At 39.4% G+C, this 23,553-nt stretch overlaps 1 protein-coding gene across 1 annotated transcript in view; it reads right to left on the bottom strand.

Moving 5' to 3' along the window:
- MYO5A (myosin VA) overlaps nt 1-23,553 on the bottom strand; it is a 201,027-nt gene that overhangs the window by 115,705 nt on the left and 61,769 nt on the right. The window contains exons 2-4 of the mRNA XM_059056163.2: nt 12,086-12,196; nt 8,710-8,881; nt 6,034-6,178 (exon numbers count right to left, since the gene is read on the bottom strand). Of these exons, the coding sequence (XP_058912146.1) occupies nt 6,034-6,178; nt 8,710-8,881; nt 12,086-12,196 (428 nt within the window). The remainder of the gene's footprint in view (nt 1-6,033; nt 6,179-8,709; nt 8,882-12,085; nt 12,197-23,553) is intronic.

Raw genomic sequence — 23,553 nt, 5'->3', positions numbered from 1 at the left:
ATAGTCTGAAAGTTACTTTCCTCAGTCTCCTCATTTGTAAAGCAGGGGTGATGATGTCTGCTCCCAAGGGTGTAATGAAAATTAGAGGTTACACGCCTGACATCATGCTTGGCACATAGTATACCTCTAAACATGGTAGCTGCTAATTAATAGAAGTTAATTCATCTTTATATATCATACATAAAATTCCTTATCAGGTAGCATGTCTACTTGCCTAAGTAGGAATACTTGGTACCACATGGCAGGTGAGTCACAGCTGGCAACAGGAGAGATTTTATAATCTATAACAGCCAGCAGCCACTTGGCCAATGGACCTTAGAAGACTGAAGCATTCAGAATCTGCCTAAACAAATGCAAGAAGGGGCCACCCTAAGGAAAAGTCTAGCAAGAGAGTCAGGAAGAATAAAACCCGATGAGAGGCTAAAATGAACAGAAAGAGAATGCAGACATGGGACTCCATGATGATGAAGACCGTGATGACAGTAACAGCTTATATTTAAATAGTGTTTTTCAAAGTGCTTTTTATGTTTATCATCTAATGTAATTTTCACCTCTGAAGTAAGCATGATAAATACTATCTTTTCTTCATTGGGGCAAACAATAACACAGAGAGGTCAGATGGCTTATCCAAGGTTAGAGCAGAGTTGGGTTGTTATACTCCACATCTCTTAGTTTCCAGAGGAAAAGTCTATACTATGCTCTTTCTGCTTTGCTACAAGCTCCTTATCATAGTCTGCCCTCCACTAGAAAGAGTAAAAGACTTATGCATTAATGCCCATGAAACTGAAAGGTAACAAGTGTGTACAACAGAATGCCTTAAATGTAAAGCTAGACCATCTAGTGCAAGTGTTCTATTTTATAGGTGATCAAACTGAGGCCCTGGGAGACCAGAAGGTTTAAGCTTATATAGTTACTTATTGATGGAGCTGTGACTAGTATAGATATCTTTTCCATTACACTAAGGTTATGAATATAACTCTCTAATTTATTTCAAGAAAACTCATAAATGAAACAATCGATCAAATTTATTTGCTCTACCATTAACAAGGGAGGAAAAAAATAACAAATCAAAGCAATCAATATTACTTGGTTTTAAGGAAACAAAAAGAAAAAAAAACCAAAACGCTGATGTTTTAAGGAATATAATATTGTGATTTAGTTATCAGAGAGCAATGAGCTTCAGCATGAGAAAAGACTGGCAAGAATGTGAGGCAAAAATGGTGAAACAGAAATATAAGAAGACAAACAGATACAGCAGCCCACTGAGTTTTTCTCCTCTGTAAGCCAATGCGACTGTTAAAATTAACAGGCTAGTCTATGAAGGGGCGCTTTTCTCTATAAGGGGCATCTTCAGAAACAACTCATGAGTCAAGGATCCTGATTATACACTACTGTCACTGGACATGTATCTACTGGGGAAGAATCACTCGTGTCAGCTTTGCTTTGAGGATAGATGTTGAAAATGCCATTTCAACCTTAAAGATCTGAAACAGAACTCCACCCCCTTCCTCCTCCAGCCCTCCCACCCCACATGCACAACCTGCTCTGCCTGCAATCTCTCCATCTCAGTAAACAGCAACTCCAGCCTTTTAGGTGCTCAGATCAAATAATTTGCTGCCATCCCTGACTTCTCTTTTTCTCTCATACCCCCACATAAGCAAGCCTTGGTACATTCTTGGTACATTCTACCTTAAAAATTTATCCAGAATCGATCCACTTCTAACCATCTCCAATTATATTCTCCTTAATTAGATTATTAGCTCTTGCTTGGATCAATGCAAAATCCTCCTAACTAGTCTCGTGGATTCGACCATTTGTCACCATTACATTCTGTCCTTTGGTTTGGGTTTTTTTTTTTCCCTAGCTTTACTTTTGATATGATTTCAAACTTACAGAAAATTGCAGAAATAGTAAAATGAACTCCTGTATATACTTTATTCAGATTCACAAGTTGTTTAGGTTTTGCTCATTTGTTTAATAAATGTCTCTGTTTCTCTTATTCTGATATTTTCTGAAACATTTGGGAATAGGTTATAGACATGATGACTCCTACGTATTTTAAAGTATATTTCCTAAGAACAATGACATTGCTCTTTCATACTGATAGTGATCAAAATCAGAAAATGTAATATTGATATAACAGTATTGTTTAATCCACAGCCTATATTCCAATTTTATCAATCATCCAGCAATGCCCCCTACAAAGTTACCTTCTCTCCCCCATCATCAAGGATTCAATTCCAAATATTCACCACATTTAATTGGCATGTTTCCTCTATCTCCTTTAATAAGGAATAGTTCCTCAGTCTTTCTTTGACTTTTTGACCTTGCTAATTTTGAAGCGTATATAGAGTTATTTTGTAGTATGCATCTCATTTTCAGTTTTTCTGAGTTTCCTCATGATTAGATTCAGGATATACATTTTTGGTATCTATCATCAATTTTTAACACAGCTGCCAGATCATGCCATTCCTCTGCTCGAAACCCGCACTTAGAGAAAAAGTCAAATTTGCTATAATAGTCCTCAAGGCTTTGTATGGTCCCTGCAATTGCTAATCTCTTTGTCTGGAAAATTCTTCCCCCAGATATCTGAACAGCTTGCTTTCTCCTTTCCATCATGTTATTACTCAAAAGACAGCTTCTTTATGGAGTTGGACAATGTCATCAACTTATGTATGTAAAAACAAACATCTAAGGATAGCCAGGAAAATAATGAAAAAGACAAACTATGAGGGGGTTTAATGGTATCAGACACTAAGACATACTATAAAGCCACTATAATCAAAGCAGTGTGGTACTGGGACATGAATAAAGAAAGTGGAAAGAACAGAGCCAAGAAATTGACCTAAGAACATAAGAAAATTTAGGATATGATGAATTTTAGATGGCATCTCAAATAACTGGGGCAAAGATGGGCTTCTTAATAAGTGATGCTAAGATAACTGGGTAGCCATTTAGAAAAAAGATAAATTTAGATCCATATCTCTCATAATTCAAAACTATAAACTTCAATGGGATCAGTGATCCAAAGGTAAATTATAAAACAATACAAGGACTAGAAGAAAAGATTAAATTCTCTTTTACCTTGGTGCAGGGAAAGGTTTTCTAGCAATGACTCAAAATCCACAGCAATTCAAAAATAGATTAATACATTTGTATGGAAAAGGATCATAAACAAAATCAAACTGGGGGAAGTATTTGCAGTATATAACACAGGTTAAGGGCTAATATACCTAATATATATATATTTTTAACTCTTAAAATTGAGGATCAAAGAAACAAAAACACAACAGAAAAGTGGAAAGAGACATGAATGGACAATTCAGCCCATAAACAAAGAAACAAACAGAAAAAAAGTGAACTGCTCTTAAACATATGAAAAGATGTTTGAACTTACTCATATTTAAAGAAATGCAGAGGAAAACAACATTGAGATACCATTAAATTGGCAAGAACTAAAAACAAAGATTATACATTCTGTTGATAAAGCTATGAGGAAATAGGCACTCTTGAACATTTTTGGCAGGAATGAAAACCAGAACAACTCTACCAGAGGGAATTTGGCAGTATATTTATACCTACCTTTTGACCTACCAACACCACTTTTAGTAACTTACCTGAAGCTACATCTCTAAAAATACAAAAATGTGCTCCACCTCCAACCTGTCTTCTTAAAGGCCAGTCAAGGTTACTGCAATAGTACTGAACACTGTGTAACTCAATGCAGGCAAATTAGTCTTTGGGGACAAGACCATGTACACTGTGAAGCCAAATATCCAGAACCCCAACCCCGCTGTGTACTAGCTGAGAGGCCCCAAATCCAGTAACACCTCCATCTGCTTATACACCGATTTTGATTTTCAAACCATTGTGTTGCAAGTCACCAGGCCATGATGTTCAGCTCAAACAGCACTGTGCTAGACATGGGGGCCACAGGTTCCAAGAGCAACTGGGTCCTGGCTTGGAGCAAAAGCACCAATTTTGGATGTGAAGACACGTTCAACCAGACCTTCTACCCCAGCTCAAGAATTCCAGTGATGCCAAATTGGTAGAAAAAAAAGCTCTGAAACAGATATGAACCTAAACTTCCAAAGCCTGTCAGTGATCAGGTTCTGCACCCACTTCTGAAAGTGGTTGGGTTTAACCTAATCATGGCGCTGTGGCTGTGGTCCAGTTGAGGTCGCCAAGAATGTGAGAGTCCCCTGCTCCATCTACCTTTGCTCCCCATCACCCCTCATGTCCCTCTTCAAGCAGAGAGGTGCACTCTCTGTCCCTGTGGTCAAGAAGTTTCCCTCCACCTCTCTGGCCCCCTGGCAATATCACCAACTGGGCTGTACCAAATATTTGTGATCAAGACATTGAAGAACTCCCCAACACTGCTGCTACCCACTCTGTTCCCTCATTGCTGCTTGCCATTGCCCGACACTCCCAGCAGAGATGGGGACTGTTGCAGTCTCTTCCAGCTCTGAAGAAACTCCCTACCTCCCCGACCGACCACTGTCCCCACCCCTGAGATTTCCTCTGATGTCCCAGTGGATGATGGACCCTGCCATGGGTTCTCTTGGGCTCTAGCTCCTGGAGAATATTGTGCGGAGTTTATATTTTTTAAATAGTGTTCACAAAGACATACATATCACCCTTTTCCCCAAGATGTGGATAAAACCATCTAATTATCTAGGCCTTTGCTCCACTGTGTATCTGGGTCACTTTGTATATTTTGCTGCCATAGCTTCATTAAAAGCAATTCGGAAGAGCAATAAATAAATACAAATACAAAAATGTATATGCACAAGGTTATTTACTGCAGCACTGTTTGCAATTGCAAAATGTTGAAAACAATCTAAGTGATCATATATGGGAGAGTGATTGAATAAATTAATAAAGTGGTGGAGAAGAAAGGAACCAACCTAAGTAACTTTGGAAACTGGCACCTTATATTACATAAGGCTAAAGACAAAATGAATTGGATGCAAATGTACTTGAGTGGTAAATTTGCTTTTCACGGGGGTATGGGTTAGCATTTCTGATACAAAGAGTATTCCAGGATTGAGCAAACAAGTAAATATACTATGGATAATGAGAGCCAGGGTTTTCAAGGTCAAAGAAAAAAGTTAAAAGAAGGAAAAAGAAATCAAGAATAAAAATTGTGGTGTTGAACTAGATTTGGAGGTATCAGTGTGAACTTATGGTTTTTAATATATATATTAAATATACAAATAGGTATGTGCATGTGTATGTGTGTACAAAAGTGCAAAGTCTTTCCTACTTAGAGAAAGGTAAATTAAAACAACACTAGGATACCATTTCTCACCTGTCAGACTATTTTTCTATGCATGCATAGTTTTACATTACATTATCAAGAGTATAATCTAGTCTTGAAAATAGCTTTTTTTCTCCCATTCTCCACTCTCAAAATAATAGGGTTCCCCAATTAACATCAAAGACATTTCCCTGATGCTGTTCAGGATCACTGATGCCCCAGCATCTGCTAACTTTAAAATTCACACTTCCCTTGAGATTTAATTCACCAGATACAGACAGATTTCTTTCAGCACTTAGGCCTTTTAGTTCTGGTCTGCCACTCACTAGCTGAATGACATTGGGCAGGTCACTTAATACCTACAAACCTTGATCCACTCATCTGTAAAACATAACATCTGTCCTTGCATGGTCACAGAATTACAATGAGATTCCAAAGGCAGTTTTTAAAAACCATATGTCCTTCTACAAATGTTAGGTTATTTTAATAATAATGCAGGCCAGGGACTTCCCCGGCAGTCCAGTGGTTAAGACTCTGCACCTCCACTGCAAGGGGCGTGGGTTAGATCCCTGGTCAGGGAACTAAGATCCCACATGCCGTACGGCACGGCCAAAACAAAAAATGCAGGCCATCTGAGACAAATCAATCAAGCCTGTTTATTTAATAATTTACTAGTTGTTATTCACTGTATTTTAAAATATCTGTGACTCAGCAAAGAAGAAATTATCACATCTAATAAAAGTCATGAAATAATAAATAGAGCTTCCACCAACCTGGCCATTTGCTTGTAAGCTTCTTCAGCTACTGCAAAGATATGTGGATCCATATCACCCATGTTCTGACCACTATATGCATTAATAATATCTTCTCCATAAATAGGCAGCTGTTCATAAGGATTTATAGCTACTAGGACTATACCTGGGGAGAAAGGTAAAAAAAAGCAAAAGAAGTCAATAATACCTCATGGGCATATCAAACTTGGTAAAGTGAGAATCATAGTTAATACTAATTCAATTTCAGTTAATATTGAACTAACAAGTTGTTAAGGGTCAAAATATATCATAGCCTTTGCCTCTGAACTCATGATATACCTAGTCCTAACTAAAACACCATTTACAAACTAGACTAGGTGATTTAAAATAATAAAAACTGTGGCAATGTTGAAAGGACTTTAAATATTTTTATAATATTTAAACCAAAAATTCCACTTCTAGAAATTTATCCAAATGAAATAATCACAGATTCACGTAAAGGTGTTTTTTTTTTAAAATAAAGATGTTTATCATAATGTTATTCATAACAGTGAAAAGTGGAAACAAAGTATTATAGTAAAGGGAGAGTGGTTTAGTTATAGCACAGGAAACTATATTCAATATCCTGTGATAAACCTTAATGGAAAAGGATGAAAAAATATATATATACGGGGCTTCCCTGGTGGCTCAGTGGTTGGGAGTCCGCCTGCTGATGCAGGTGACGCGGGTTCGTGCCCCGGTCCAGGAGGGTCCCACGTGTCGTGGAGAGGCTGGGCCCGTGAGCCGTGGCCGCTGAGCCTGCGCGTCTGGAGCCTGTGCTCCGTGGCAGGAGAGGCCACAACAGTGAGAGGGCCGCGTGCCGTGGAAAAAAAAAATTTTATATATATATATATATATATATATATATATATATATATATATATATATATACACAACTGAGTCACTTTGCTATATAGCAAAAACTAAACACAACATCGTGAATCAACTAAACTTCAATAATTTTTTTTAAAAAGGGAGAGTGGGGCTTCCCTGGTGGCGCAGTGGTTGAGAATCCGCCTGCCGATGCAGGGGACACGGGTTCGTGCCCCGGTCTGGGAAGATCCCACATGCCGCGGAGCAGCTGGGCCCGTGAGCCATGGCCACTGAGCCTGCGCGTCCGGAGCCTGTGCTCCGCAATGGGAAAGGCCACAACAGTGAGAGGCCCGTGTACCGCAAAAAAAAAAAAAAAAAAAAAAGGGAGAGTGGTTTAATATGTATTATTATATCCACGTAACAGACTATTGAGCCACCACCACAAATCATGTTTATAAAAAATATTAAGTGTCATAGGAAAACATGACACAAAACTATATACAGACTGATTCCAATTTTATATCTATTTATACTCCCTCACATATACACACAGGATATAAGACAACATAATACTGGCTATTTTTCAGTGGTGAATTACATGTAATTCTTTTTCATTTTTAATACTTTTTTGGGTATTTCCTTAAATTTTACAGCAAGTATATATTAATTTAATAAGTCATTCATTCAACAAATATTTATTTGACTACAACTACCTTTCAAGTCATTTCTAAGTGCTATATTTACAACAGTAAACAAACAAAAAGACAAATCTAAATGGAGTATAACCTTTAAAAATTGTGGGGAGTTCCCTGGTGGCGCAGTGGTTAAGAATATGCCTGCGAATGCAGGGGACACAGGCTCCATCCCTGGTCTGGATCTTGCCGTGGAGCAACTAAGCCTATGCGCCACAACTACTGAGACTGTGCTCTAGAGCCTGTGAGCCACAACAACTGAGCCCACGGACCACAACTACTGAAGCTCTCGTGCCTCGAGTCCGTGTTATGCAAGAAGAGAAGCCACCATAATGAGAAGCCTGCACACCACAACAAAGAGTAGCCCCTAAAAAAAAAAAAAAAAAAAAAAGAGTAGCCCCTGTTCGCCGCAACTGGAGAAAGCCCATGTGTAGCAACAAAGACCCAACGCAGCCAAAAAAAGCAAAACACAACAAAAAGTGTATCACTGTACTGTACACCTTTAAGTTATATAACATTGTATATCAATTACATTTCAATAAAAAATTTTTTAACAAAAGGAAAAAGTTTTGCCCTCGTGAACCTTATATTCTAGAGGGAAATTCAGACAATAAAATAAGTAAGAAAAATATATATCACAGGTTAGACAGTAGTAAGGAAAAGTGGGGAAAATTAAACAGAGAAGGAAGATAGACACCTAGGAGAAGAAAAGATAGGGCAGACAGGAAAGGTTTCACTGAGAAGGTAGCATATGTGCAAGAAAAAAATAAATTGAAGAAAAATGAAAATTGAGAAAAAGAAATATTCAGTTAATAGGTAGGGAAGAAAAAGAGCAAATATCAAGGATATAAAAGGTATACATTCTTTTAAGAAGAAAAGATACCTGTTCCTTTCCAAAACAGGAGCGTAATGAAGAAATGCTGAGTGCTGAGTTTGGTACACCAAGCAAAGAGACTTAGAAGGAAATGAATGGAAATCCCAGACCTGGGTCTCAGCAGAGAATGATTAGTGAAAGAAGGATAAGAAGTCAGTAGAGAAAAAAGAGCTGGGGACATGGGAGAAAATAAGAATTGTCCCCATGCACAATATTTCCATGGCCATGTCCATTAGAGAAAAGAATTCACAGTTCACTCAGACAGCAATGCACACTCACCACAATATGTATAAATAAGTTTGGAATCAATAAAGCGGACTCTGAGATTGTGGAGTACAGCAGGCTCATGTAGATAGCTGAGGGCTGTGAGGTCATTTTCACCCACAAGTATGTCAGGGTTTCTTAAGTGAGGCAGTTCCTTCGTCTTTGGATCTAGATGATATTCCAAATCCTGAAAATGCACAAGATATAGCATCTGGATAAATAATGACAATAAACCCTAAACAAGCACATACATTTTGCTTATTTCCTATTCCTGATTTGCTTCTCAGCTATTAAATGCATTCTTTCCCTGGCACCTTTCAAAACCACAGAAACTGGTGGAAATGGCAAAAAAATAAGGAGAGACTATGTTTTCATTAGATGTATTAACTCATATTAACAATTTCTGATAATACACTTTGAAAAGTCAAAACCTAGAATTTTTTTTACCTAGTTACTAGACCAGAGTTTTTAGTCTTTAAATAAGCTTTTTTTTTTCCTCTTCACCTATTATAAGTGACAGACAGCATAAGAGAGTGGTAAGAGCTTGGCTCTAGAGCCAGATCAACACAGGTTCAAATCCTAAAACTGGTACTTACTCCTTTTGTGGTCTTCGGTATGTTATTTAACCTAAATCTTTCATTTGTAAAATGAGCATTATGGAAGTAGCTCATAGGGGTGTGGTAAAAATTAAGTGAGACAATGCCTGGTATGTGCTAAGTACTTGGGAACTCCTGAACCCTGAGTGGTCCAAGAATCCCCTAAAATTAGGTGTTAACACTTTGTGTGTATGCACATATGTGTAAATATATACATATATGTTTATTTTTTAAAAAACACAGTCCATAGTTTTTATTCAACTTTTAATGAGGTGCTTGGGCCCCCAAATTAAGAAGTACTATTCACTTTAAAGCCAAGGGAATATGGCTTTATGGCCAAGCCAAGCATGGAGAGTGTTACTCAACTATGTATTAAGGACAAACAACACACGACACATGAAAAGGAAAAAAAAAATGGCAATATAATTGCAGAGAGGGACAAGCTGATTTTGTAAAAAGACTTTTTTGTTAATACTAAAGAGATATATAGAGGTCAAATGTTCAAATCAGCTTGGAATGACTCTGCAAAATGGGGAGGAGATTTTTACAATCTGCCCCTTGACCTCTCTCTGCCTGTTTATTAGGGTATAATAATAAAACTTTTCCAAAGCAGACTGGTCCTTGCATTGGCTCCTGCCATACAAAAAAGCCACTTCTGGCTGTGTGATCTCAGGTAGACTGCTTAATGTCTTGGCTTCCTTATTTGGAAAATGGTTATAATACCACCTGTGAACCTACAGGATTGCTGTGAGAATTAACATAAGAAAATATAGGGACTCCCCTGGTGGTCCAGTGGTTAAGACTCTGCCCTTCCACTGCAGGGGGCACGGATTTGATCCCTGGTTGGGGAACTAAGATCCCACATGCATGGCCAAAAAAAAAAGAAGAAAATATAGCCTAAGGTACCTAACGTTGTGCCAAACAGAGTGGATGATCAATGAATGTTGAATAAATTAATTCCTTAGTTGGCAGTTAAGGCCCTCCTAATCTGGCCTAATTCTTCCCTGCCTTCTTTCTGAATAATCTCCTTGTCTCTGTTTTGCTCTCCTAAAATTCATCCTCCATACTGCCAACAGTGAGTCCTTTCTAAAACACAAACCTGGCACCCTTCTTCTGTTTAAAAACACTACAATCACTCCCCATAGCATACCAGTTGAAGTCCAAGAGTTTCAGCATGAACACCAGGCCCTCTGTGATCTGGTTCCCACCTCCAGCCTCTTGCCAGTCCTGTACCCTCACTTCACATCCCAACAACATGGAACTTGTGCAGTTCCCCAAACACACACCACTGTACAAGCCTCCCGGCCTTTGTCCATGCTTTTCTAGATCCCTGAAATGCACTCCTTCTTGTCTACTCATTCTTTAGACAATGCCTCTCTGACCCTTAACCTTCACCAGTCCCTCTGGCCACTACCCACTCTGTTCTATTTTTGTTTCTTGTTTATATTTACTATACCATGTGTCACACTATTCATAAGTATATGTACTTCTCTTACGTGACACTAATGTCAGAGAGCATATCTTTTGCCACCTCTTAACATGGTATATAGCAGGTACCTTAACACACAAGCCTTGAATTAGTACACACACCTTTCTAAATCTCTGCTCCAGTCAACTTGTGATATTCACTATCTCCAAAATATATTCCAATATATTTGGAATATATTGGAATATATTTTGAATATATTTAGAACAAAGTCTACTCCCTTCTCTTTGTTAATCCAAATTCTATCTAGTCAAAATTCTTCCTTTTCTTTGAAGCCTTCCTTGAAGCAGCCCACAGTGATATTTCCCTCTATTGGGATCTTAAAGTCCTCACTGTCTTTACAGTACAGCAGAGTGGTAATGAGCACAGACCAGAAAGGCAATCTCCTGGCTTTAAGTCCTAGCTTCATCCCCTAATGCGTGTATAACCCTGAGCAAGTCCCAAACTCTCTGAGCCTCAGGTTCTTCATCCATAAAGTGGTAATGATAATAGCCCAACCGCACAGGATTGTTATGAGGATTAAGTGAGTTACAGCATATAAAGCACTTAGTATACAGCATATACAGCATATAAAGCACATAGTAAGTGCTCAAAATATATTAATGGTCAGGACAGCATTATTCACTTGGCAGTTAATCATAAGCTTATCTTTTGACCTCTTAATATTGCTGTGTTGAACTACTTTTTATATCCTGTATTTCCCTGGCTAGATTATAACTAGTTTAGAGGAAATTAACGTCACAAAGGTTTCTAAGAAAAAAGTGTGACATGCCCTGTCAAATGCAGTGGAGAGATTAAAAAGGGTAAAACTAAGAGTCCACTCTGCAGTGAATGCAGATGGGAAAGAGATATAACTGGTTTTAAGTTTTTCTGGCCACTAGCAAAGTATTTTATATAACAGCTTCTAAGTAAATATTTTTCAAATATCTAGTTCCAGCAAATATCATATCTCAAACTGGCTCCGTAAATGTTGCTTTCTTAGTTAATGTGAATAATTTAAATAGTATCCTAAATAAAATACAGATAAACAGGAATATCTTTGGGAGGATTAGATGTGAATCTAAACCAGGTCATAATAAATTCATAAATCAAAATAATGGATTTTTAAAAGTACCTGCTATTTTCATTAAGCCATTGGGATAGAAAATTGAGCTTGCCATTTTGCTATTTTTATCAATTAAGTAGGTGAAAATATTATACTAATTCAAAATTTAACTTCCTAGTGAAGTTAAGTATGTCACAGCAAATTTACACTTTTGAATTTCCTTCACTTTATGCCAATAACAACAAATAAAAGCAAAATTCTTACCTTTCCATCCTCAAGGTGAAGCAGGAGGACTTTATCTCCTGGCTTATAATCTTTGAGCAACTCTGCTGACTTCCAAACTTCCTCGGGATCAGGTATCCAAACCCTGGCAAACTAGAAGACAAAAAGAAAAAAAAAATTTAAACCAGAAAATCAATTACTTTATAATGATATAAAAAACATATCATGGATTTATTTATAATTAAACAGTTTATGAACAAAATAAAATTTGGTTAATATGAAATTTAACTTTTAAATTAGTAGATGAAAAGTATTTTGGCCTCAGTAGTACCATCATGCCCACATTATGTGTACTGTGGTAATAATTTCACAATATATGTAATTCAAATCATTATGCCATACAACTTAAATTCATACAGTACACTATTTCAATTATATCTCAATAAAACTGGGGATGGGGGGAAGTATGCTCTGAAGAAATAGCTTCATTTAAAATTTGACTTTGCCTTGTATAAAAAATGCTACCTGAAAATGTAATTTTAGATGAAAATGTACATATAAATCTATTTTCTCACTGAATGCGGACTTTCATGGATTTCAGAACATGATTTGGAAGCTCTGGTGTGGTGCCTGTGCCAGTTCCACCACACAGCTATCTTTTTATCACAAGATTAGAAATTTGAGTTTTTTATTGTAGTTTTCATCCTGTGTTCTGCAAAGCCTTAGCGATTTCTCAGGTATTCGTGGGGGATCATTATGGTGTGGAACAGAGGAGCCACAGCTGTTTTACATGCTGGGTATCTGGAATTTTCTCTGAAGAAAGTTCTGCTGCTAATTTTTAAAAACTGAGAAAGCACTGTTGCCTAGTATTTTGTCTTCATTATTTTATAAAGATGAGTGAAAATGGTAAAAATGGAATATTTGCCCAGCAATAAGACTGGCTCCCATAGCCTCAACATCATGAAAGAGGTATCAAGAGGAGTTCCTGAAACAGCACATCTTTAGCCTCAACTAAACACTCTCTGGATTTAAGTCAATTTTGGACTTGAGGTCAATTCTGAAGAAAAAGAACAGGAATGAATCCTCCAAACACCACAATGAAGAGAGGTTTTATGATTGCTTGGATTCCTCAGAAAGGAATCTCCCTTTAAAACATATGTACACTAAAACCTGGCGTCCATTTTCAGGAATATATCATATAGGAAAATATCACCAACACAAGTCTTCCTCTATTTTCTTCAGAGCTCTTCTAACTACCTGAATTTACTTCTTGTTATGTTATTTCTTGTTTACTTATTTATTATTTTTCTTACTTTGTTAGAACATAAGTTCCATATCTGTCTTGTTCAACACTATATCAAGTGCTTGTGTATCTGGTACACAGCTGGGCCCTCAGTATTTGTTGAAAGGATCCCAGAATAAAAGAATGCCAATCCTTAAATTGAATAAAAGTGAGTATGGTAACAAACAAAAACAAAACCAAAACAACAACAACAAAAAAAACAAAACTTACTCTTTGCTTTATCTCTTATTATCACAGATTCATACAAACTTTTTGGCTGAACAGTTTGCAGAGGAAAGCGTACTAAACCAGGTTGTGGGTTCTAACCCCAGGATACCAGATTGGTCTTTTAGCCTTTATTTCAGGTATCTGTAAAATGAGGGATGCCAGCAGGACTCACCTAGTTTATCTCAAAGGCTTATATACATAGAAACTTTGTGAAAAGCATAACCAATATATAAGTACAGGTTGAGATTGTTACTAAGTGCTCCTTCCATAAGAAGTGATTGCTAATGTTATATGTCAAATATGTTACTAAAATTTGTTTCATAACTTTTCCCTCACACGGTCCGTTAAACTGAGTAATATCTGTACATATTACTAAAATCTTACTCATTCAATAATCATTTCTGTGTACTAACAGCTTCCACTCTGAAGCTTACTTTAGAAAGCCAGTATCTCTGTAACTTTCTCTGGACGGATTTACTAGTTCCAAAAAAGATATGTAAAACATTAGATTCAGAGTCATGAAGTAAACCTACTACCCTGACTGATGAAAACACGAAAAGCAAAATGAGTCCAAGGTGAGTGTGTAGAAGCATTGTTGACCTGCTCTAAACATGAGGAGATTTTCAACTAAATCTGGAAAGAAGCACCTTTGTGTTTTGTCAATAGCAAGCTCCAGCTCAGATTTCCACAAGTATTTTGGACACAGTAATGAGTAGGTACTTTGCCAAAGGTTAGATTTCCAAGAGCTAGGTGTTAACAACACTTACAGATAGTAGACAGAGGCTAAGGCCCTTACACTCACCAGAGACAAGATATTTAAATAGCAAACATCACTCTGACAACCAACTTCCCCTTTATCCTATCTCGGTCTCTGGGGAAGGTATCCAAAGAGAAACAGGTCAGAAGTCAGTCTATTATTACCACTGTCTTTTTATGACTCTTTTCCATCTTAACCAATGAGATCGGTAGCTCTGCAGAAACAACTATACCAGAACTGGGTCAGTTTGGAAGGTATATATAACTTAGATGTTGAAACGGAGAGCAAGCTCAACTTGACAATGCCCCTTCCTATTGCCTCTATCACCTCCAACCCTACTTTCCACTCTCGCCTTAGACCCCCAGTGAAAATACACATGGCAGCCCTGAGGAAGAGGACTAAGCTTGTTCAGCCACATCCAGTGTGAAGACTGGGAAGGAAGACAAGAAGGCAAGGTCCCAAGATCCCATGAGAAACCTAGAAATGGGATGTGGCAGCAAGAGTCAGGGAGGAATCAGAAATAGGGCTGGACACACCTACCCACTGAGTCTGCTCAGGTACCTGGTAAAAGAGAAGCAGTTAGCGACAGATAACCCAAGGCAAAGTGAACCAGCCCCGACACAGCTCCCAGCAAGACAAGGGAGGGTCCAGTGTCACCTAACAGCTCTGTCACCAGCTGTCTCCACTAGTTAATAGAGGGAGTGACTTTCCTGCAATGCTCCCCATTCCCTTTTTTACTCACACTGCTCTAGTTTTACCCCTCGTTACCTTGTGAGTCCCTCAAATATCTCATTTATGATTCCTCAGACCTTATTTTAGTTATTTATGGATCTGTCCACCTCCTACACTAGGCTGCATCCTCCTTAAGCCATCTTTGAGCCCCCTAGAGGTTGGCTCAGCTCTTTGCCCACAGTTAGTGGGGCATTTGTCTTGATTTTATGTAAGACAGAGGTAGGACAAGGGAAGGAAACAAAGTCAGGAGAATGGGGATGAGAGGTAGCAAAGGCAAATATCACAGACCCACCTCGGGATTTTTCCTGAAGCCACAAAGCACAGCTGAGATGGGGTAGAAGTCAGAGACTCAGGGAAGAGATTCATGGAATAGTAGGCAAAGAAAGGGTAAACACTGATGTAGAAACTGTAGAAGGAAAAACAAGGATTTGGGATCTGAGGTACTGTGGCTAAAGCCACAAAAACTGTAGGAGATGAAGAAGAGAGAAAAAGGCTTAGAATAGATACACTAAAATATAAACACACATCAAAGATTTATGACAATTCAAAGGTACCCCTAATTAGAAAGGAGAGTAAGGGCAAAAATGGAGATGGGCTAAATCTTAAGGAAACAGTCAAAATCTGAGCAAAGAATGCTAGCACAGATTTAAGTTGCATAGTAGCTTTCAAGGAAAATAAAAACCATCTGTCCTTCTACAATACAATTTATGATGAGGAAATTCTGACTGAGTCTAATGGGAAAGCTCTGGAAAGGTGGGTTCAGGGAACATGCCTGCACTGGTATGTGCAGAGAGGGGCACCAAACAGCACTGGTTCAGCCTAGCATGGCTTCGCAGGGGTTACACCCATCCTGTGTGCGTAAGGAGGTAGCAGGCATTTTTCTTATTGTATCCTACCACAAGGACAACACTCAAGAGGTCCTTGATTAATGCAGATGACTCACTGGAAGTTTTGCTAACTTGCATTTTGTCAGTCAAGGAACCCTAAAGTGTGGGCACCAAGAGTAATTGTTTCTGATGCCTCAGACACTTCGGGAACAAGACTGACAGCACTAACAGTAAATGACCAGTCCCCGAATCCCCAAAACTCTGACCCATGTGATTCTCTCTCCTTCCCCAAACTCCCACACACGTAATTTTCTTTTCATACAGCACATGTGCACATCTTTCCTAGCTCCCCTATTAAATCATAAGCAGCTTGGCAACATGGAATCTGCTTGGTTCATTTTTGATACCCCATTGTGAATGGGGTACCATTTCACAAAAAATGGATGCTTTATGTGACAATTCAAACAAGCCTGTAATAAAAACTAAGTGTCCCTCTAGGCTATGAACTGAAGCAGAATAAAAATCCCAAATCATCAACACCCCTTCCTCTGAACGCTGACATTAACACTGATACTCCATATGGTTACTAAGTAATTCATATAACCCTTAAGGCATGTTTTTGAGGTAGAAAATTCTATGGAATTTTCTATTCCTACTATGCTAAAGCACATAATGGGCTTCCAGAAATTACACACACACACACACACACACACACACACTCACACACACACACACACACACACACTCACACACAAATATCTGTTGAACGAAAGAGTGATATAATGAACTCCCATATACCCACCACTTAGGTTCAGAAATAGAACATTACTCCTCAGTGGGATATATTCTTAAACATTTCATTTTCTCTCCATTTTCAATCACTACTGCCATTGTCTGGTCATGCCAAACTATGGGTTTGCAGTATCCTGAATAAGCCCTGCTGCCTTACATTTGCTTTGGCTATTTCCTCCATCTGAAACACAATCCCTCCCCCTTTCAGACAGCAGACTCCTATTTATTCTTCACATCTGTGTTAAAGTACCTCCTTCTCTAAGAAGGCTTTGGCACTCTGTTCTCAATGTCCTCATTACCTCATACAATCTTCCTCTAGAATCCTTATCCCACTAAATGATGACTTTGCTTTCCTATCTCACTCCGCAGACCGTAGGTTCCTTGAGAGGAGGGGTGTATCTTATTCATCTCTGTCTCTTCAGCACTTAACACAGGGCCTGCCTAACAATTTCTTAATAAACTTTTGTTATATAAATGTTCCTGGCCTTAGACATTATACTCTAAGAGGGCAGATTAAAAGAGGTATTGGCCAGAGGCTCCCAGAATCTTCTAAAAGGGTCTATAATTTCCAGAAGTAGAGAAAGATGAAAGTGACATTGGAGAGTAGAGTTACACAGGCAATCTTGGTGTGACAGAAGGAAAAAGAGCCAGACATGAAAGGAGTACAGAAGTAATGAAACATCCTTTCCTCCCCCCACCGCAAACCTCCATGCCTTCATAATTCATGTATTTAGAGTGGAAGCTATACCTCACTTCCAGAACAGAGAGCCCCACTTCCAATCCCACCACAAATTCTTTACTTAGAAGGCAAAGAGGTGTTGTGACCACCACTTCTACCAGCCATCTCCTGGAGCAGCAAAGGGGGGAATAGATGGGAAGAAAGGTAGGCCAAGGGGTTAGAGCAGGGAAAGAGGGTCACACTAAAATGGGGGAAGGAGAAAAGAACGGCTCGGGTGAACACAAGGTGCATTCTGAGTAGGGCTGGAAGTAAAGAGAAAAAGCATCCTGTGGCCCTGCTGCAGCTTTTTAACAGATACAAGCATACCTCATTTTATCATGCTCTGCTTTATTGTACTTTGCAGTATGGCTTTTTTTACAAATTGAAGGTTTGTGGCAACCCTGTTTCAGGCAAGTCTATTGGCGCCATTTTCCAACAGGATTTGCTCACTTCATCTCTGTGTCACATTTTGATAATTCTCACAATATTTGAAACTTTTTCATTATTGTTATATCTGTTATGGTGATCTGTGATCTTTGATGTTACTATTGTAATTGTTTTGTGGTGCTGTGAACCACACCCACATAAGATGATAACCTAAATGATAACGTTGTGTGTATTCTGACTGCTCCACCAACCACTGGCTCTTTCCCTGTCTCTTCCTCTCTTTGGGCCTCCCTATTCTCTGAGACACAACAATATTGGTATTAGGCAAATTAATAACCTTATAGTGGCCTCTAAGTATTCAAGTGGAAGGAAGAATTGCAGGCCTCTCACTTTGAGTCAAAAGCTAGAAATAATTAAGCTTAGTGAGGATTGTGCATCAAAAGCTGAGATAGGCTGAAAGTACTTACACCAAATAGTTGGCCAAGTTGTGAATGCAAAGAAAAAGTTCTTGAAGGAAATTAAAAGTGCTGCTCCAAAGAACACACAAATGATAAGAAAGAGGAACAGCCTTATTGCTGATATGGAGAAAGTTTTAGTGTCTGGAAGGCAGATCAAACCAGACACATTCCCTTAAGCCAAAGTCAAATCCAGAGCAAGGCTCTAACTCTCTTCAATTACATGAAGGCTGAGAGAGGTGAGGAAGCTGCAGAAGAAAAATGTGAAGCTAGCAGAGGTTGGTTCGTGAGGTTGAAGGAAAGAAGCCGTCTCCATAACATGAGTGCAAGGTGAAGCAGCAAGGGCGGATGTAGAAGCTGCAGCAAGTTATGCTGAAGATCTAGCTAAGATAATGAAGGTGGCTACACTAAACAACAGATTTGCAGTGTAGACAAAACAGCCTTATTTTGGAAGAAGATGCCATCTAGGACTTTCATAGCTAAAGAAAAGTCAAAGCCTGGCTTCAAAGCTTCAAAGGACAGGCTGACTCTCTTGTTAGAGGCCAGTGGAGATGGTGATTTGAAACTGAAGCCAGTGCTCATTTACCATTCCCCAAAACCCAGGGTCCTTAAGAATTATGCTGAAACTACTCTGCCTGTGCTCTATAAATGGAACAAAGCTTGGATGACAGCACACCTGTTGACAACATGGTTTACTGAATATTTTAAGCCCACTGTTGAGACCACTTGCTCAGGAAAAAAAAAGATTCCTTTCAAAATATTACTGCTCATTGACAAGGCACCTGGCCATCCAAGACCTCTGATGGGGATGTAAAACAAGATTAATATTGTTTTCATAACTATTAACACAACATTCATTCTGCTGCTCACAGATCAGGAGTCATTTTGACTTTCAAGTCTTATTCTTTAAGAAATACTTTTTTTTTTAAAGAAATTTATTTATTTATTTATTTATGGCTGCATTTGGTCTTTGTTGCTGCAGGCAGGCTTTGTCTACTTGTGGCAAGCAGGGGCTACTCTTTGTTGCGGGGCACGGGTGCCTCATTGTGGTGGCTTCTCTTATTGTGTGGCATGGGCTCTAGGTGCGCAGGCTTCAGTAGTTGTGGCACGGGGGCTCAGTAGTTGTGGCTTGCAGGCTCTAGCGTGCAGGCTCAGTATTTGTGGCACACGGGCTTAGTTGCTCCATGGCATGTGGGATCTTCCTGGACTGGGGCTCAAACCCATGTCCCCTGCACTGGCAGTCAGATTCTTAACCACTGTGCCACCAGGAAAGTCCCAAGAAATACTTTTTTTATTCTTTTTTTTTTTTGTGGTACGTGGGCCTCTCACCGCTGCGCCCTCCCCCGTTGAGAAGCACAAGCTCCGGACGCGCAGGCCCAGTGGCTATGGCCCACGGGCCCAGCCGCCCCGCAGCACGCGGGACCCTCCCGGACCGGGGTACGAACCCGTGTCCCCTGCATCGGCAGGCAGACTCCCAACCACTGAGCCACCAGGGAAGCCCACTTTTTTTATTCTTTAAGAAATACTTTTCAATGCCATAGACAGTGATTCTTCTAATGGAACTGGGCAAATTAATTGAACCATTCTGGAAAGGAGTCACCATTCTAGATGCCATTAAGGACATTTGTGATTCATGAGAATAGGTCAGATACCAACATTAACAGGAGTTTAAAAGAAGGTGATTCCAACCCTCATGGATGACTTTGAGGAGTTCAAGACTTCAGTGGAGGAAGTAATTGTAGATGTGATAGAAATGGCAAGAGAACTAGCATTAGAAGTGGAGCCTGAAGTTGTGACTGAATTAGGACAATCTCATGATAAAACTTTAATGGATAAGGAGTTGCTTCCTGTGGAGAAGCAAAGAAAGTATTTTTTTTAGAGGGAAATCTAATCCTGGTGAAGATGGTTGAAATTACAACAAAAGATTTAAACTTAGTTGATAAAGCAGCAGGGTTTGAGAGGACTGACTCCAGTTTTTAAAGAAGTTCTGTGGGTAAAGCACTATCAAAAAGTACTGCATGATACAGAGAAATAGTTCACGAAAGGAAGAGTCAATCGATGTGGCAGATTTCACTGTTGTCTTATGAAATTGCCACAGCCATTCCAACCTTCAATAACCATTACCCTGATCAGCAAGCAGCCATCAACATCGAGGCAAGACCCTCAACCAGCAAAAAGATTACGACCCACTGAAGGCTTAGATGATGGTTAGCATTTTTTAGCAATAAAGTAATTTTTAATTAGGTATTATACATTGTTTTTTAGACATAATACTATTGCATACTTAATAGACTACAGTATCGTGCAAACATAACTTTTATTATGCACTGGGAAACCAAAAAATTATTGTGACTCACTTTATTGTGATATTCACTTTATTGTGGTGGTCCAGAACTGAACCCACAATATCTCCGAGGAATGCCTGTATCAAGGCTTAGATCTTAAAAGTAGTAGAGCTGGGATCTTCCCTGGTGGCGCAGTGGTTGAGAATCTACCTGCCGGTGCAGGGGACATGGGTTCGAGCCCCGGTCTGGGAGGATCCTACATGCCGTGGAGCAACTAGGCCCGTGAGCCACAACTACTGAGCCTGCAAGTCTGGAGCTTGTACTCCGCAACAAGAGAGGCCGCAACAGTGATAGGCCCATGCACCTCAATGAAGAGTGGCCCCCGCTCACCGCAACTAGAGAAAGCCCCTCGCACAAAAAAAAAAAAAAAAAAGAAGAAGTTGTAGAGCTGGGATCCAAATCTATGTCTACACTACAAGCCAAACATTCTTGCCATTCCACCTCGCTTCTCCCTAGTTAAAACAGTAGATTTCAGAAAGAAGAAACTCCCCTTCCCCTCTCCCACTCCAAAATTGTTCCCCTTTGTATTGTAATGTAAACTGCTATTAAACTGGTCCATGTCATCAGGTAAGACTTAAGAATGTCTCATCTTGGGACTTTCCTGGTGGCGCAGTGGCTAAAAATCTGCCTGCCAATGCAGGGGACCAGGTCTGGGAAGATCCCACATGCCGTGGAGCAACTAAGCCCGTGCACAACAACTACTGAGCCTGCTCTCTAGAGCCTGCAAGCCACAACTACTGAGCCTGCATGCTGCAACTACTGAAGCCCACACGCCTAGAGCCTGTGCTCTGCAACAAGAGAAGCCACTGCATTGAGAAGCCCGCACACCACAACGAAGAGTATCTCCCGCTTGCTGCAACTAGAGAAAGCCCGCGCGCAGTAACAAAGACCCAACACAGCCAAAAACAAATAAATAAAATATTAAATTACTTTGAAAAATCATTTTAAATAACTTGGGATAAAACATTCACATAACCTCTAGAGCCTCGTATTATTTGGCACCTCCTCCAGAAGATTTTGGAGAACCAGCGTCATCTCATGACAGTCTCTACTATCCCCTTTCTTCACCCCACCAAGGGCCATCTGCACTGGTTTTCCTTCAACCGCTTAAACAATTCATGCTACCTCAAGCCTCAAGACCTTCTCTCATGCTTTCTCTTGGCCTGGAACCCTTAGCTTCACTGCTTATGTGACTGATTTCTACTTAATCTTTCACATCTCAGCTTAAGTATCTGTTATTTGAAAAGACCCTCCCTGACCTCTCCATCTAAATTAAGCCCCGCTGCTAATGCTTTCTCACATAATCCTGTACTTTTTCTTCACTATAAAGACCACGGTGACAGGGACTTGGTCTATTTTGCTCAAAACTGATGCCCAGAGCTAAACATATTGTCTTATCTGTAACAGGTGTCTGATAAGTACCTACTGAATAAATGAATTGCCTGTTTCAACACATATAAGACACCATCAATAATAAGATACATTCCTAATGTGAAAACCACTGTAAATGTTAGAATTCAATAAATATGACAGTTATTATTGTACACATTGTTCTTACCCACATCTCTGACTCTGTATCTCTGCATTTTTTCCCTTTTTCTGCTACTTTTTCAAATTTGTCTAAAGGAAATTTATAGCCTTTCTTGAATGAGGCAGAATTTTATTTAATTTTAAAAAATTTTTTAATTTATTTATTTTTGGCTGCATTGGGTCTTCGTTGCTGTGTGCAGGCTTTCTCTAGTTGTGGCAAGCAAGGGCTACTCTTAGTTGTGGTGTGTGGGTTTCTCAATGCAGTGGCTTCTCTTTGCAGAGCATGGGCTCTAGGAACGCGGGCTTCAGAAGTTGTGACACGCGGGCTCAGTAGTGGTGACTCGCGGGCTCTAGAGTGCAGTCTCAGTAGTTGTGGGGCATAGGCTTATCTGCTCCACAGCATGTGAGATCTTCCCGAACCAGGGATGGAACCCGTGTCCACTGCATTCGTAGGCAGATTCTTAACCACTGCGTCACCAGGGAAGTCCCAAGGCAGAATTTTAAAAATAAAACAACCCATTTTTAAAAACCCAGTTTAAGTGTTCTGACCTCTAGAAAGCCTCCCTTGACCATCAAGTTAAGGTAGGGGCTCCTGCTTGGACCTTCCATAATTTCTGGGTTTTATCTCTATGCACTTTTCACATTCCATTGTAATTATCTTCCCACAGGCCTGTCTTTTTAACTAGACTGTGACCTCCTTGAGGACAAGATCTATGATATACCCATTGGCATCATCCCCATACCTGGCCCAATGCTTAGCAAAGTAGATGCTCAGGAAATGTCAGTTGAATGAATGAGTAACTGAATAGACGAGCCTTTAGGAATCACAGAACTTCCTCAGATTTGAAATGTGAGAAATGGTACACTAAAACAGAAAGCCAGTCATGGCAGAAGCCATAAAACTGAAAATAATTTCATTAGCTACCAGTGCAAGCATGAGTCACTCACACTTAAAAATACAAGGCTGGCTTGCCCAAATGAAATACCATTTCTCAACAGGAAGTTACTTTAAAGATAAGGAACAGAACATGAAGAGCCTCTGTGTTAGTAAAAGATATTCATATTTATATCTTATGTGCTAACTATCCCTCTGTCCATAGCTTGGGTAGACTTTTGATCAACAGAATTCCCTTAAAAACTATTTGAACAAAACTCACAATTTCTACTTTGTAGCATTAATATTTTTAAGTGCATATACATACAACAGGCTAGGCTAATAATATAAGGTTGCAGTGTTCATTTGATATATTGAAAGTGCAACTAGGTGTGTGATGAGTACCAAGGAGGCAGCTGCCCCCAGAGATACCCTAAAGGAAGAGAATCACCGAGGAAGTGCTGCTGGACTCAGGCCAGCTGCTGGCCATGCCTGCACCTTGATCATGGTGAGACAATTACTAGAAAACCAAGAAGCAGAAATCGTTAGATATTGAGGTTATGAAACTCTAACTCAGCAATTC

The sequence above is a fragment of the Kogia breviceps genome, chromosome 3, assembly GCF_026419965.1.
Source record: "Kogia breviceps isolate mKogBre1 chromosome 3, mKogBre1 haplotype 1, whole genome shotgun sequence".
Lineage (NCBI taxonomy): Eukaryota > Metazoa > Chordata > Mammalia > Artiodactyla > Physeteridae > Kogia > Kogia breviceps.
Note: the sequence above shows the minus strand (reverse complement) of the source record. Positions and strands in the feature narration are given on the sequence as shown.